This window comes from Chiloscyllium punctatum, chromosome 2, assembly GCF_047496795.1.
Source record: "Chiloscyllium punctatum isolate Juve2018m chromosome 2, sChiPun1.3, whole genome shotgun sequence".
In the NCBI taxonomy this organism is placed as follows: domain Eukaryota; kingdom Metazoa; phylum Chordata; class Chondrichthyes; order Orectolobiformes; family Hemiscylliidae; genus Chiloscyllium; species Chiloscyllium punctatum.
Genome location: NC_092740.1, coordinates 143,773,891 through 143,787,236, shown reverse-complemented (window position 1 = coordinate 143,787,236; position 13,346 = coordinate 143,773,891). Strand labels below are relative to the sequence as shown.

At 40.4% G+C, this 13,346-nt stretch overlaps 1 protein-coding gene across 2 annotated transcripts in view; it reads left to right on the top strand.

The window, feature by feature from the left end:
• Positions 1-4,560, top strand: part of mfhas1 (multifunctional ROCO family signaling regulator 1) — an 81,940-nt gene extending 77,380 nt beyond the window's left edge. For both annotated transcript variants that reach the window (XR_011963268.1, XM_072589250.1), the window contains exon 3: positions 2,735-4,560. Coding sequence is in view for 1 of the 2 variants with exons in the window: in XM_072589250.1 (XP_072445351.1) it covers positions 2,735-2,739 (5 nt within the window). In the remaining variant the exon portion in view is untranslated. The remainder of the gene's footprint in view (positions 1-2,734) is intronic.
• Positions 4,561-13,346: the final 8,786 nt, after the last annotated feature.

Below are 13,346 nucleotides of genomic sequence, written 5' to 3'. Positions count from 1 at the left end.
TCCACATTAGTTGGAGGAACAGATGTGCAGAGTATTTCTTAATTGGTACGATGTTGTAAAGTGTAGATGTGTGTTGCCATCAGTAATTCACTGAAAAATAACATGCAAATGCAACAAGCTAATAGGTTTGTTAGCATTGATACTAGAGGAACGGTGAAGCCTTTCTTCAGTTGGATAGAACATTGCTAAAACTGCACCTGGAGTACTATATACAGTCATTGGTAATGGTCAAAGTCAAATTGATATTTTAAAAATCTGTCAGTGATGTAAAGGGTTATGGGAATAGTGTGAATGGGGGAAAAAGCATTGAAGTGTTTGATCAGCCGTAATCATGAATCCTGGGGCTAAATGATCTACTCCTGTTCCAGTGACTCAATCTCCAATGCATTGTCCCTTCGAAGGTTATAACTAAATTGTTTAGCTAAAATTAATAAATGCCACACTGAGCTGATAGTATAATCAGGAATACCTTGCAGTTCATCCCAGACCAGAAAGGCTGCAGCTTTATTCACAGCAGGGCTGCCCAATGATTCTGTCTTCATGAATCCAACAGGTTTGTGTACTTGTTCACATGATATGGGCATCACTGGCTAGGCCAGCAGTTATTGCCCATCTCCACTTGCTCTTGAAAAGGTATTGAGGACGGCTTTCTGAAGCTTTTGCAGTTTATCTGGGATAGTAACACCTATAATGCTGTCAGGGGGAGAGTTCTAGCATTTTGATCCAATGACCGTGAAGGGACAATGATCTATTTCAAAATAATGATGGTGTGTGGTTTAGAGTAGGAATTGCAGGTGATGGTGCCCCTGTGCATCTACTCCCCTTGTCCTTCCAGGTGGTAGAGGTTGCAAATTTGGAAGGTGCTGTTGATACACTCCTTGGTGAGCTGGTGCAGTACATGTTGTAGATGGTGCACACTACTGCCACTGGTGAAGAGAGTGAATTATGAAGCCATTTGAGGAATTATCAGTCAAGTATGCCACTTTGTCCTGGATGGGATTGCGCATCTTGAATGTTTTTGGAGCTGCAGCCATCGAGGCAAGTGGGCTGTATTCCATCACACTCCTGAACTTATGCGTTTTAAATGATGGACAGGCTTTGTGGGAGTTAGGAGGGGAGTTACTCATCGAAAATATTTTGGCTACAACATCAGGTCAGAGCGAGTTCCAGATTTCCACCACCCACCACGTCAAAAAGTTCTTGTAAGTTGAGCCTATATGGCTAGTCCAGGTCAGATTCTGGTCAGTGATACTTCAGGATATTGACTGTGGACAATTCAATGTTGGCAATGATATTGAATGTCATGGGGACATTGATAAATTCAGGCTTGTGGACATTCTTGTTGCCTGGTGGTTGTATTTTTAAAATAAACAACAAAGGGGAAAGGTGAAGCATACTGAAATAATAACTAATTTTATAAAGAGCCAGCACCCCTCCCAATATTTAGTTATCAACCAACGATGCTGAAAGAATTTCAATCCATATTATATAGAAGAGATGATTTGGTCCATTGGATTTGTGTCAGTCCTTTGAAAGAGCTATCTAATTTGTTCCCTGCATATGCTTTTTCCTTTTCATTGCTGTGTGTGGGATCTTCAAGTTCAGTTATCTGTCCCTCCCTAAATAACAATGGTGACTGTCTGTGAAGTACTTTGAAATTAGTTATGGTGCAGCAGGTGCCAAGTGATTACAAGTTCTTTTTTGAACTCATTTTCAAGGTTGTGAAGTCTCACTGAGTTAGAGCCATTGAGATCTACAGCACACAGAAAAAGGTCATTTGACCCTGTACATCTCTGTTGGTTTAAAAACAACCAACTGACTAATTCTAATCCCATTTTCCAGCAGTTGGTCCATAGCCTCATACACCACAGCATTGCAAGTTTGTGTCTAAATGTTTCTTAAATATCAAGAGTTTCTATCTCTATCACCTTTATGGGTAGTGAGTTCCAGATTTCCATCACCCACCAGGTCACAAAGTTCTTCTAAGTTGAGTTAGGTCGGTAGATGCTCCAGGCTCTTACAGCTCTGTATCAGGAACCTCCTGCAGTGGAGAAAGGGTTTATACTTGACCTGAAATTCTTTAGACTTCCAGTCAAGAGGATGTATTCTAGCGAGAGCAGCCGCTCATCAGTTTACCGTAAACTCTCTTTTATAGGTACTGAAGCCTTCTGTCTTTTAATGGCTGCTGTAGAAACTGGGTGGGATGAATGAGTTTGAACTGGACAGACATGTAGATAATGGTGACTGTGTTTTGTAGAGTTCACTTCATAAAATCAGGTTTAATGTTAGTGAGAAGTGGTCAGGTTATGTTTAAAGTTTCATATTATGTTGAAGTTGAGGTCTGAACCACCATTTCAGCATGACTTCCTTCTTTACTCTTGGTTTGAATAAATCTGAGGAAGTAATGATCAAATGGTACAAATTTTCTGACTGACATGGCTACTTTTTGCTCACGGAACCAATGAAAATGAGGGAGCTGTTTGTGGCTAGGGCAGAGGATTGGCAGTCTGGGTAGAATAGCCAAAAACTTTGAAACCCTAACAAAACACAATTAAGAGGAGACTTTAGGATCTTTCTGCATAGATGGACAAAAGTGGCCTTTTCCAAAATTAACTAATATTCTCAGGTTGAAAATTACTTTGTGCCAATGCTATGTTTGTGGTGTAAATACAACCCAAGGACTGTTTGCTGATATGACTTTTTCATTTTCATATTCTTTCTGTTCTCCTAACAGGTTGACACTGATCTGAAGTGTTCGTGACCAGTTGTGGATTGTTTATTTGGATATGCAGAAGGAAATGGCTAACTTGCAGGTGCTCTTCAACAATGGATTTGCAGCAGTTCCATGATGGGCCCACTACATTGGAGATGTTGTACATGAATGAATTAATAATTGTCTGCGCACAGCATAGAAAGAGGCTCTCCTGTCCACTGCAAGTTGTCCTTCCATGGATTTCATTATTTGAAAGCAAGCTGACCTGATACACCCATTCTTCCAACAAATAGCGCAGACACAGTGTTCCACAACTTATTTTTTGGAATAGGTGGCTCTTCAGGGATTTTCTTTTGCAGTGTTTTACTAAAGCCATACTTTCAGTGTTGTCTGTTCGAATAAAATGCCAAATGCAACTGTTCTGCCCTCGAGCCTGAGGCATAGATGGTCTAGAGCATATCAGCACCAATTTTGATTTTTGAACCTAATGAAAGATTTAATTTTAAAGCTTTCAAGGAACTGTCTGTGCAATACTCAGTGTGATAAAATAATCGTACTTGCATTGTGTTATCTGCATTGTCCTCCTTGTTAATAGTTGAGCAAGGTCCCAGTTGTTCCTGATCTGATTCCTCATACTTTCCACTACACGGAGGAATGGGTTAAAGCTGCAAGGTCCCATTGTTTCCATTTATTTGTTCAGGGTTATTAGTTAAAGTGGAATCCTGGTAAGCAAGTAGCATTTGGAAGATGCGTTTTCTTGACAAAATAATGTCTTAATCGACACACAACACCTGCATTATTATTTCATCCTATCTGTACCCTGTTGAAGTATGTTTTCCCTTCTCTCTGGGAGCCTCCTTATCCCTGAGTTGCTACATTGTAAATTCAAGTCCTATTCTAGACCTTGAACTAATAATCCAGCTGACACTTCAGTATAGCGCCAAGGGAGTATCATATTCTAAAATGTTTTTGTCTTTTAGTATTGAGAAAAATCCAAAAACATTATTTGGAGAAGTGTAGGGGAGTTATCCTGTTGTTTTGGGCAACATTCATCCCTTAACGAACATCACCAAAGAAAAGCTTTGCCTGTTATTGTTTTGATTGCTGTTTGTGGGATCTTGCTGTATGAGAACAATTGACTATTTTGTACAAAATAGTCACTGCATTTCAGAAAGTATTCAATCGAATGTGAACCATTTGGGGACATTCTGAGAGCATGATAAAGCAATTTATTAGGACAAGTACTTTCTGCTGCAAAGGGCTTTTCAAAGTTATGCACCTACAAATCATTTTTGTTAAATTAACACATCTGAAGAGAAGAAGTAAAATCAGTGCAGCTTACAAATATTTTATTTTTATGTTGCTAATAAAATGACTATTGCAATGGAACTGAAACATTTGCACATAAGTCACCTTGGATAAATGACACATTAAAAGGATCAGTGGAAACTTTTCTGTTTCAGTTTTATGATCGCTGCTACGCAGGCACACAATGATGTACAACAATTGAATGAAGTTCATAAGTTTGCTGGTGCTGTAGAAAGTTGTTTTGATAAACATTGTTCTAAATATTTATTCCAGGATATAATGAGACTGTCAAAGCTATATTTGTTATCCATCCCTTGTTACCCTAAAGTATCACTTTTGCAACTAAAGTGAATGTAAGGCCACTTAACAGATCATTGTGGTGTATCTTATATAGACAGATAAAGTAACATTAGTGAACTGGTTGTGATTTTACAATATAACAGAAGGTCATCCTATTGTCCTCTGATGCCATCCTTTGAATCATGGATGTATTAAGTTGAATTCCAAACCGGCCCCTCCCTCTTCCCCCCCCCCACCCCCCCCCCCCCCACCCCCCACCCAAAAGACCTTGTGACCAAGAGCTAATGAATGAACAGTCAAAGGATCACACAGTGACATATTCTACTCTGAAAGTTTCATTTGGGAGTTTTGATATCAATTGGAGTCCTGGGAGAAACTTATACAGGATTGCTGCACCTGCTGCAACCAAATGAAAGTGGAATGGCCTCCTTTGAAAAATGCATATCAGATTCACAGGGAAATGACAATGATGGCAAATTCTGGTCAACAGTGGTCTCCTGTGCTATTTGAAGTAGAAGCTTCCAGACACACATCAGCATCCGCAGTGACCCCATGAAGCAGCTTCCTACCAACACTGGGAAATGAACATGGTCATCTTCGTCTCAAAGAAGAAAGGCAGATAATTGAATTTGTTTACTTTATCTTAGACTCACCTATACTCAGCATCAATATTTCTGTGCGGTAGAGAATTCTGAAAACCCTTCATCTCCTCACAGTTTTAGGTGGCCATTCCCTAATTCAGAGACTGAGCCAGAATGCTAAACTCCCCAGGAGAATCACTGTTGAACCTTAATGCACACACTTTCTAGGGAAAATCTGTCCTTTCTTGGGTAAGGAAACCAAACTGTACACAGTATTCCAAATGTGGCTGTAGCAAGGCTCCCCCCCCCCCCCCCCCAAAAAAAAAAACCCCAGAATTTCTTTCTTGTACTCCAACTAGATGATAGGTTAGCATACTGTTTGCTTTCTTAGTTTTCTGTATTTAAGTTGTACATGAATGTATATGATTCATGTATGAGAACACCCAGGTCCTTGTGAATGCCAACATTTCTCTGACAGTCTCCACTTAAAATGTTCTGCTTTTCTATTTTCTGCCAGTGTGGATACCTTCACATTATACTCTATCTGCCAAGTTCTTGCACATCCTTAATTAAATCTCTTTGCAGTCCCTCTGTACCCTTTGCATAGCTTATGTTCTTATTACTATATTTCTTCAAACTTGGTTATGATATACTCTCTCCCCTTGTTTATATCATTGATCTAAATTGAAAATTGCTGAAGCCTAACACAGAGTCTTGCAGTAAACCACTATGTTATAGATGCAATCATGAAAAATGACCTGCTGTTTGGACAGATGGTTGTGTGTATAAACTACTCCTCCATCTCACAGGCTTGTTTTTTTAAATGTAATTACTGATTGTTTTTTGAGAATCCCGTGGTTGTTCTTCTCCGCACCGCTCCCCCATCAAGCCTATTTGTTACGTCATCATAAATTCCTAACAGATCTGTGAACCCCTACTCCCCTTTCAGCAATTAATGTTGTCTGTATTTAATCAGGGTATGGTTTTTAAATTGCTCTTTTATAACAGATTCTAGCATTTTCCCTACTGCTGGGGTCAAGCTAAGTAGCTTGTAATTCCGTGTTTTCTTTCTTGAACAGCTAGGTTATCTTCTAAACCCTAAAGCATAGGGAATTCTGGAAGATCAAACCAATGCATCTACTATCTCTAGCTACTTCGCTTAAAATTCCATGGTATTATTCATCAGGTCAAAGAGATTTGTTTGCTTTTACTCTCATTAATTTCTTCTGCACTATTTCTTCACCAATACGTTCTTCACTTACATTTGAATCTTGGATTCCCTTACCTTGGATGCTTTTTGTGTTCCATATCACATTAGGAAAAAAAAAACAAGGTTTTGCTACAGTTTTACAGGGCTCTGATGAGACTCTAGTTAGTCCTGTGCATATATTTGGTCTCCTTGCTTGATAGTGCAGTAGCTTTCATTGAATTTTAACAGCATGGAAAAAAGCCCTAGGCCTATCATGTCTGCACCGGTCAATCTGTCTGTTCAAATTCAGTGTTCAAGCACTTTGCCCATAGCCTTATATGCTGTAGCATTTCAAGTGCTTATTCAAATATCTTGAGTTTCTATCTCTACCACACTTTTAAAGCAGTAAGTTCCATATACCCACCACCCTCTGCCAAAAACCTTTTTCCTCAAATCTCTGAACCTCTTACTCCTCACATTTAACTGTGCCCACTGATTATTGACTCCTCTACTAATGGAAATAGTTTCTTCGTTTCTCCCCATCAATCCTATCTATGGTTCTCATAACTTTGTACGATTCAATCAGGTTCTGTTCTCGATGTTCTCTGCTCTAAGGAAAACAACCCCAGTCTTACCTGGTCTCTCTTCATAGCTGAATCACTCTGACCCCGGCAACATTGTGGTGAATCTCCTCTGCACCCTCTCTAGTGTCATCACATCCTTCCAATAGTGTCGTTTAATTGATCATTCTTCAAGTAAGAAGGTTGATTCTTCATGAAGTGGACAGCAGTATCAGCAAATCTTCATGAATGCATGGTGGGTATTACAAAACATGGTTGTGTATTCCCAACAAGGACCTCATTCCGTCCCCATTGAATGATAACTCTACGAGTTAGAGCTTACCTCTCTCTAACACGATCAGGGCTGGCAGTAAACTGTTTCATGTGCAATTGTTTTCATATTCCCCCTGTGGTTTTTTAAAAATTTAACCTCAGGATGAGACTCTCATTGACAGGGCCAACAATTTACTGTCCTTCCCAAAAATTGCTCTCTGCAAGTGATGTGGCTGCCTCTTTGAATCCTCAGCAGATACTTGATGCAACTGAGCTGCTGATTTGACTGACCACTTTCAAGAACAGTTAAGAGGTTGTCAAATTGCTGAAGGACTGTGATAGGGTGAGGTGCCGTATGTACATCAGACCTGCGAAGGGCAGCAGGTTTCTTTCACAAGACACATCAGTGAGTCTGCTAAGAGCCAGTGGTGAATCCATCAGATATTTAATCCAGGCCCTAATGTTTTTAGTCCAAGCTCTTGGCGAACACCCTTGGCTGTATTGAGATTGACATCTTCCCCCACATTGTGATGCTCCATTTCTTTCAGTGAAGGATCATTTTGTCATTTGTCCACCAGACATATTCTACATTAAACGTGGCTGGTGAGAGCCCTTCTGCATGACAATTGGAAGCAATTTCTTATTCCCGCTGTTTCCTGTTTATTTTGATGCTGACCATTCAGTCCTATTAATATTTAATGGATTCTGGACCTTCACCTCCTTACAGATGCTTCCTTGCCTGATGAAAATCTTCTGTTTTTATTTTAATGATTTCTGTTCTTTTTCCAGCTAATGCAAACAGCAGTAAACCAAATTAGAGAATCTTACAGCACAGAAAGAAGTTCAGCCTGTCATCCCTCTGGCAGCTGTTTGAAAGAGTTATCCAATTAATCCCTCCATGGTCCTGCAAATGTTTACTTTTTGGGTGGCCTTTATTGTGTGTACAGAGTTACAATAAGTCCATTAGTGTTGGTGAATTTAGCACTAGCTCTTAATCTGTATCTATTTGAAATTGAGTTAAAGAAAGACCAAGCACCAACTTGTTAACCCTGCACCAGCAGTGTTTTTGACCTGGAGCAAGTAATTCTCCTTAAATTTTTTAAGTATAATCCTAATGAGAAGAAAAACATTTTTGATACGGAGCTGCAAATGGGGAGCAGGGGCAACCCTGCTTCATGGAAAAGTATTTTTCAAATAAAGATGGTGACCCAGCCCCAGGAGCTGCCAGCCCAATCAAAGCTTGAACTCCCTCAGCAGTGCCCAGTGCTGATGCTGCAGCTGTAGTCGAGGGTGCCTCAGTGGCTTGTGTCATCTTAAAGGAATAAGCTATGGGGGAATGACAATGATCAAAATGCATGCCCTGCTGGGACATTGCCCTTAATTGGCTACTTAATTGTTTCAGTTGGGTTCCTGCTGGCCAGGTGATCTGCTAATTGCCATACCGTTGGGAAAATAACACAGCAGTGGGAAGATATTGAGTGTTTCCCCAACCCCCATAACACCCATCTATACCATTAGTCTAGACTTCCTACTGCCAATATTGTTTAATTTTCATTAGCCACCCAATCTGATCATGTCACACAATCTTCGGGTGGAGACAGGGTGTTCCACATTAGCTTTCATCAGGAATAAATGTTTTCTGTACAGCTGCCTGTGAGTCCTTTATAATTATGCCTGATTAGTACTGTAGTTGTATTAATTGTTATCATGCAATAAACTCTTGTTAAAGAAAGCAACTGTCTCTGTAAAGACTTGACAATAGTGTCTCCTCTGCCTCTGATCATCATACAGGCCCTCGATGGTGTATAGATGAAGGATTGTTGATGACAGTGAACTACCTCAGAAACACTGTGCCACACATTGTCTGAGCTGGCAGATAGCACGAGGTGCTGGCAGTGACACAGTCAATTCCACAAGGATTGGTAAAACTTCTGGCCAGTGGAATGATCCAGAAACTGTTTAAAGTGACCATAATCAGTCAAACAAACAGTGAGAATGAGTAAAACCTCAAACTTGTTTGATGGGGAAATAATCCATGGGTTCAGACCACTCAAATGTCAAAGAACTTGTCACTTGTTCTGTCTCATCGCGTTTGTCCTTGAGAATGGAGAGGCGCTGAATAACAGTGGAACGTTATGTTAAAATGTACACATTATATTGTTAATGATTATGTTATTATTGAAGTCAAACTTTAGTTAAAAGTTGAACGTACTTAAACGTGCCTTTAAACAAAGTTGGGAATTCTGGAGAAACTCAGCAGGTCTGGCAGCATCTACGGAGGGAGAGAGTTAATGTTTCATGTCCAATATGATTCCTTCAGTTCCAAAAGAAGTGTCATTGGACTTGAAACTTTAACTCTGTTTCTTTCCCCGTAGATGCTGCCAGATCTGCTTACACTCTGTTTCTTTTTTCACATCTCCACCATCCTCACTTTTTTTTATTTCTCAGGGTTGCCTTGATTGTTCTGGGTTTGGGAATAACTAATTCCAAAATTGCCAGATTGCACAAGGGTGTTTCTAAACTTGGTGCAAATATTAAATTCTTGTTTGTAGGATTTTGAGATCCATGAAACAAAGGGCACTGGCATATGGCTGGTATTGAATGCTTATGGTCAATCTCAGCTGAGGCATTTGCATTCTTTGATTTTGTTGGCTTGTACTGCACAAGCACGTGTAGAAATAAACAAAAATAATAGAGTACAGTTAGTCAGAAACTATGTACTCGTAAAGGGAAAACTTAAAAACAGAAACATAATTTAAACAGGACTGAGAAAGAAATCTGAGTAAAACATTAGAACAGAAGTAACTAAGCATTTTTCATACAAATACATTGATTAAAGGAAACTAATTGAATGAACCATAGATGTAAATTAAAATTGGAAAATATGCAGCCACTATTGAGAATGACTGGTCATGAATATGAATTAATTATACCAGGTTATGAAATGTACAGGAATGTTAGGAAAAATTGTTGAGGGCAGCAATAATCTTAATGATTAAGAATCACATCAATGATAAAAGAAGGTATAACAATACATAAACAGGCACTAGAGTTTTTAAAATCTTTTCATGTGATGTGGCAGCTTTCAGACAGAGCAAGATTTATTGCTAATCCCTAATTGAAATGGTGGTGTTGAGCTGCCTGCTTAAACCATTACAGAGCTGTTGATGTCAGTGCACCCCTGTTGAAGAGAGTATCCCAGAATTTTAACTCCGGAACAGTGATATATTTTAATGTCATGTTGGTGTGCAGCATGGAGGGGAAATTTGCAACTAATGATGGTTTTCCCAATCTGTCTGCAACCCTTTGTTCCTCCAGGTGGTAGAGATTGTGAATTCGGAATATACTGTCAAAAGGACATGGTGAGTTGCTACAGTGCTTTTTGTCGAGACCCTGCTGCTGTTGTGCATTGGTAATAGAAGCCATCACCTTCCTCAAGCTATTGCAGGTCACCTATGACAATAGCATTTACCCACAGAAGTAAATAACTGCTTAGTATATCTAATGCATAAATCTAATTAGGCTTCCTCCAAATATTAGTGTTGGAATAACAGAAGAACTGGCAACGATAGAGCACTTTTCATGACCTAAGGTACTTCACAGCCAAATATAGTATATTTTCAGATATAAGATGCTGTCCTGAAATACGACAGCAAATTCATGCATAGCTAAGTGCTGTGAATAATAAGGACAGAATAACCAAACAACCATTCATGATGTTGGTTGAAGGAGTAATGTTGGCTGAGACACAGCAGATTTCCCTTGTTCCCCTATGAATGGTGCAGTGGGAGTGTTACATCTAAGAATAGACATAGCCCTGGTTTAATGTCATCTCAAAAAGTCAGACTTCTGACAGTACTCCCTTTAGTACTGCATTACAAAGGTCTCTCTGGAGTATAAACTGAAGTTGTCAGGACAAGAATTTGGAGTTTTCTTTGTCTCAGATGTCAGAAGGATGCCACTGAACCAAGGCTGACAATGAATTCATCACACAAACAAGCCACACCAACTATTGATGCTCAGCTTCAGAATCTGCATGTGATCCATTACAGCCTCAATCTGACATTGTTGCAAGAGGTTAGGTAAGAATCACTGTCCTCAATGTCAAGGGTGAGTTTAACTAAGTGTGGCACCAGGTGAGAGCTGTCAAATCTGGGATCAATGGGAAACGCTATGATTACAGTTAATACCAGACACAAAAGAAAATGCTCAAAGTTGTCATCAGCTGTACTGTCTTCAGCTGTCTCATGGAACCCAAACAGGGGCTGTTCTTTTCCACACCCATGCTGCTGTTGTCTCCTCTAACTTTCTGTGCATCCCTTTCTCCCATTTTCCCATACTGGTGGCACAAACATTTGAAAAATCTCTCACAAAAATCCCCCAGAAGCATATTCTGACTTAAATATTAGTGATTCCTCCTAAATATCACACCGCTGTGAACACTTTCTTTTCATCAATTTATTTTCTCTGTCTTAGAAGATCATTTGAAATTCCATTTTCAATGCATTCTATAAGGAACAACGATATCCAGCCTGCGGGCCATGCCAAGGAAGCTAGCATCCAAAATTAGGGAGTGCCATTCAACTGGTACTCAGATTTCATTAGTCACTGTTTGACCTTTGTAAATGACATGGGTTCAGAAAAGATTGGTTGCTTCATTGTTGGATAAATCCCAAACCAGCTGAGACCTGTTAGCATCAACAACTTTGAAATTTCTACCAATAAAATCAGAACAGGGGTTTAAACTGTCGATGCAAACCCTGCACAATGCAGTAAGTTTCATTTATCGTGTGGTCCTGTGGCATTTTTAATTGGATATATTCGGGTTACTGATTTACTGTGGTCAATGACTATTTATTTCCAGGCTATTGAGAGCTGTTTATCAAAATAAGTGATTTGTACATTGTAAATATTTTTATTGTTTGCTCATCAGTAATTTTCAACAAAAGGCATGGCTGCTGACACAGGTATGATGCAATGAATGGCCTGCATCCATGCTGTAAGATGGGAAAGGTGAGCTCAGAGCTTTCAACAAGTCTGACATCTGAGCCGTCAATCTCATGCCTATGGAGGAGAGAGAGACTGGACGGGGAAGAAGATAAATTTGTGACTGGATCTTACTTTGGTTAAAACCTCTCCAGCAATGCAGCGGGTGTACTAGCAGAAGGGATTTAATCTGAAATTCAGGAAGACTCCAGAACCACTGGAGAATTTAGAAAGCTCTTAACTGAGGTACTGATTCAATTAAATTTCTATCACGTCAAGAGCTCACATGAAGTGCTGTGCCTTCTTTCATCTGGGCAATGACGATACTGCACTGAAAGCTGCAATTTGGAAAGACTCAATTCAAACTTAGGGATATGTGTGATAAGGATGAAACTTCGATTCTCCTGTTCCTCAGATGCTGCCTGACCTGCTGTGCTTTTCCAGCACCACACTCTCGACTCTGATCTCCAACATCTGCAGTCCTCACTTTCTCCATGTGTGACAGTGTCTTTTCCAATCCCCTCCCCAACTCTGATCCTTATAAATATCCACAGAATCTCCAGTACATAACTAACATATCCCACATTCTAGAAAATAAAAACACCATCTCAGTCATAACCGATAAAACATAACGTTAATTGAATTAATGTTTGTGGAAAAGCTCAGGATGTGAATGAATGAATGCTGGTTGGAGTTGACTGCTCCCTGTTCCCTGGAGTGAGTGAGTGGCGGGGCATGTAGTTCCCATGGAGACTGTAACAAAGCAGGGGAAGTCTGGGCGCTTTCTGCTCGTGCCACACTCTGGGAATGATTGCAGCCTTTGGAGGATCGCTGTTAGACTCAGAGGCTGCATTTGCACCATAAACCAGAGCCTTTCCTACAGGGCACAAAGAGTGTGTGTACACCCACCAGGCCGTTTGAAATGCAGACTGGCCTGTTAGGCATGCATCCATTTTAATCATCCTGAGATGCCGATCTCTTCAGGAGCGGAAGGGCACATTGGAGTGGGTGTTGACACTTCTATAAAATGGTCACCTGGTTCAGCTGAGGCCCTGGATCACTTTCCCAGAAGAAGGAACACTTCATACCTACAGAGGTAAGGATTGAAAATCAGATTCATGCCGTTCCCATTTCGACAACAACAACTTGTCTTTACACAGCGCTTCTCCCAGAATAAAAAGTCCCAGGCAGTTTATGTGGGCATTAGAGACCATCAGGTAAAGGAGGGGGATTAGGCCATTCAGCCCATTGAGTCTGCTCTACATTCTGTCAGGATCTGGTCCACTCCTCCTCCACTCTCAACACCTTCCCACGGCACCATCCCCTGCAAACATAGATGGGGTAACACCTGAATGTTTACCTCTCCCCACGCCCCCCCCCCCCCCCCCACCCCCGTCCCTCCTCACTATCCAATGCCCCACACACCTTCCAAGTGA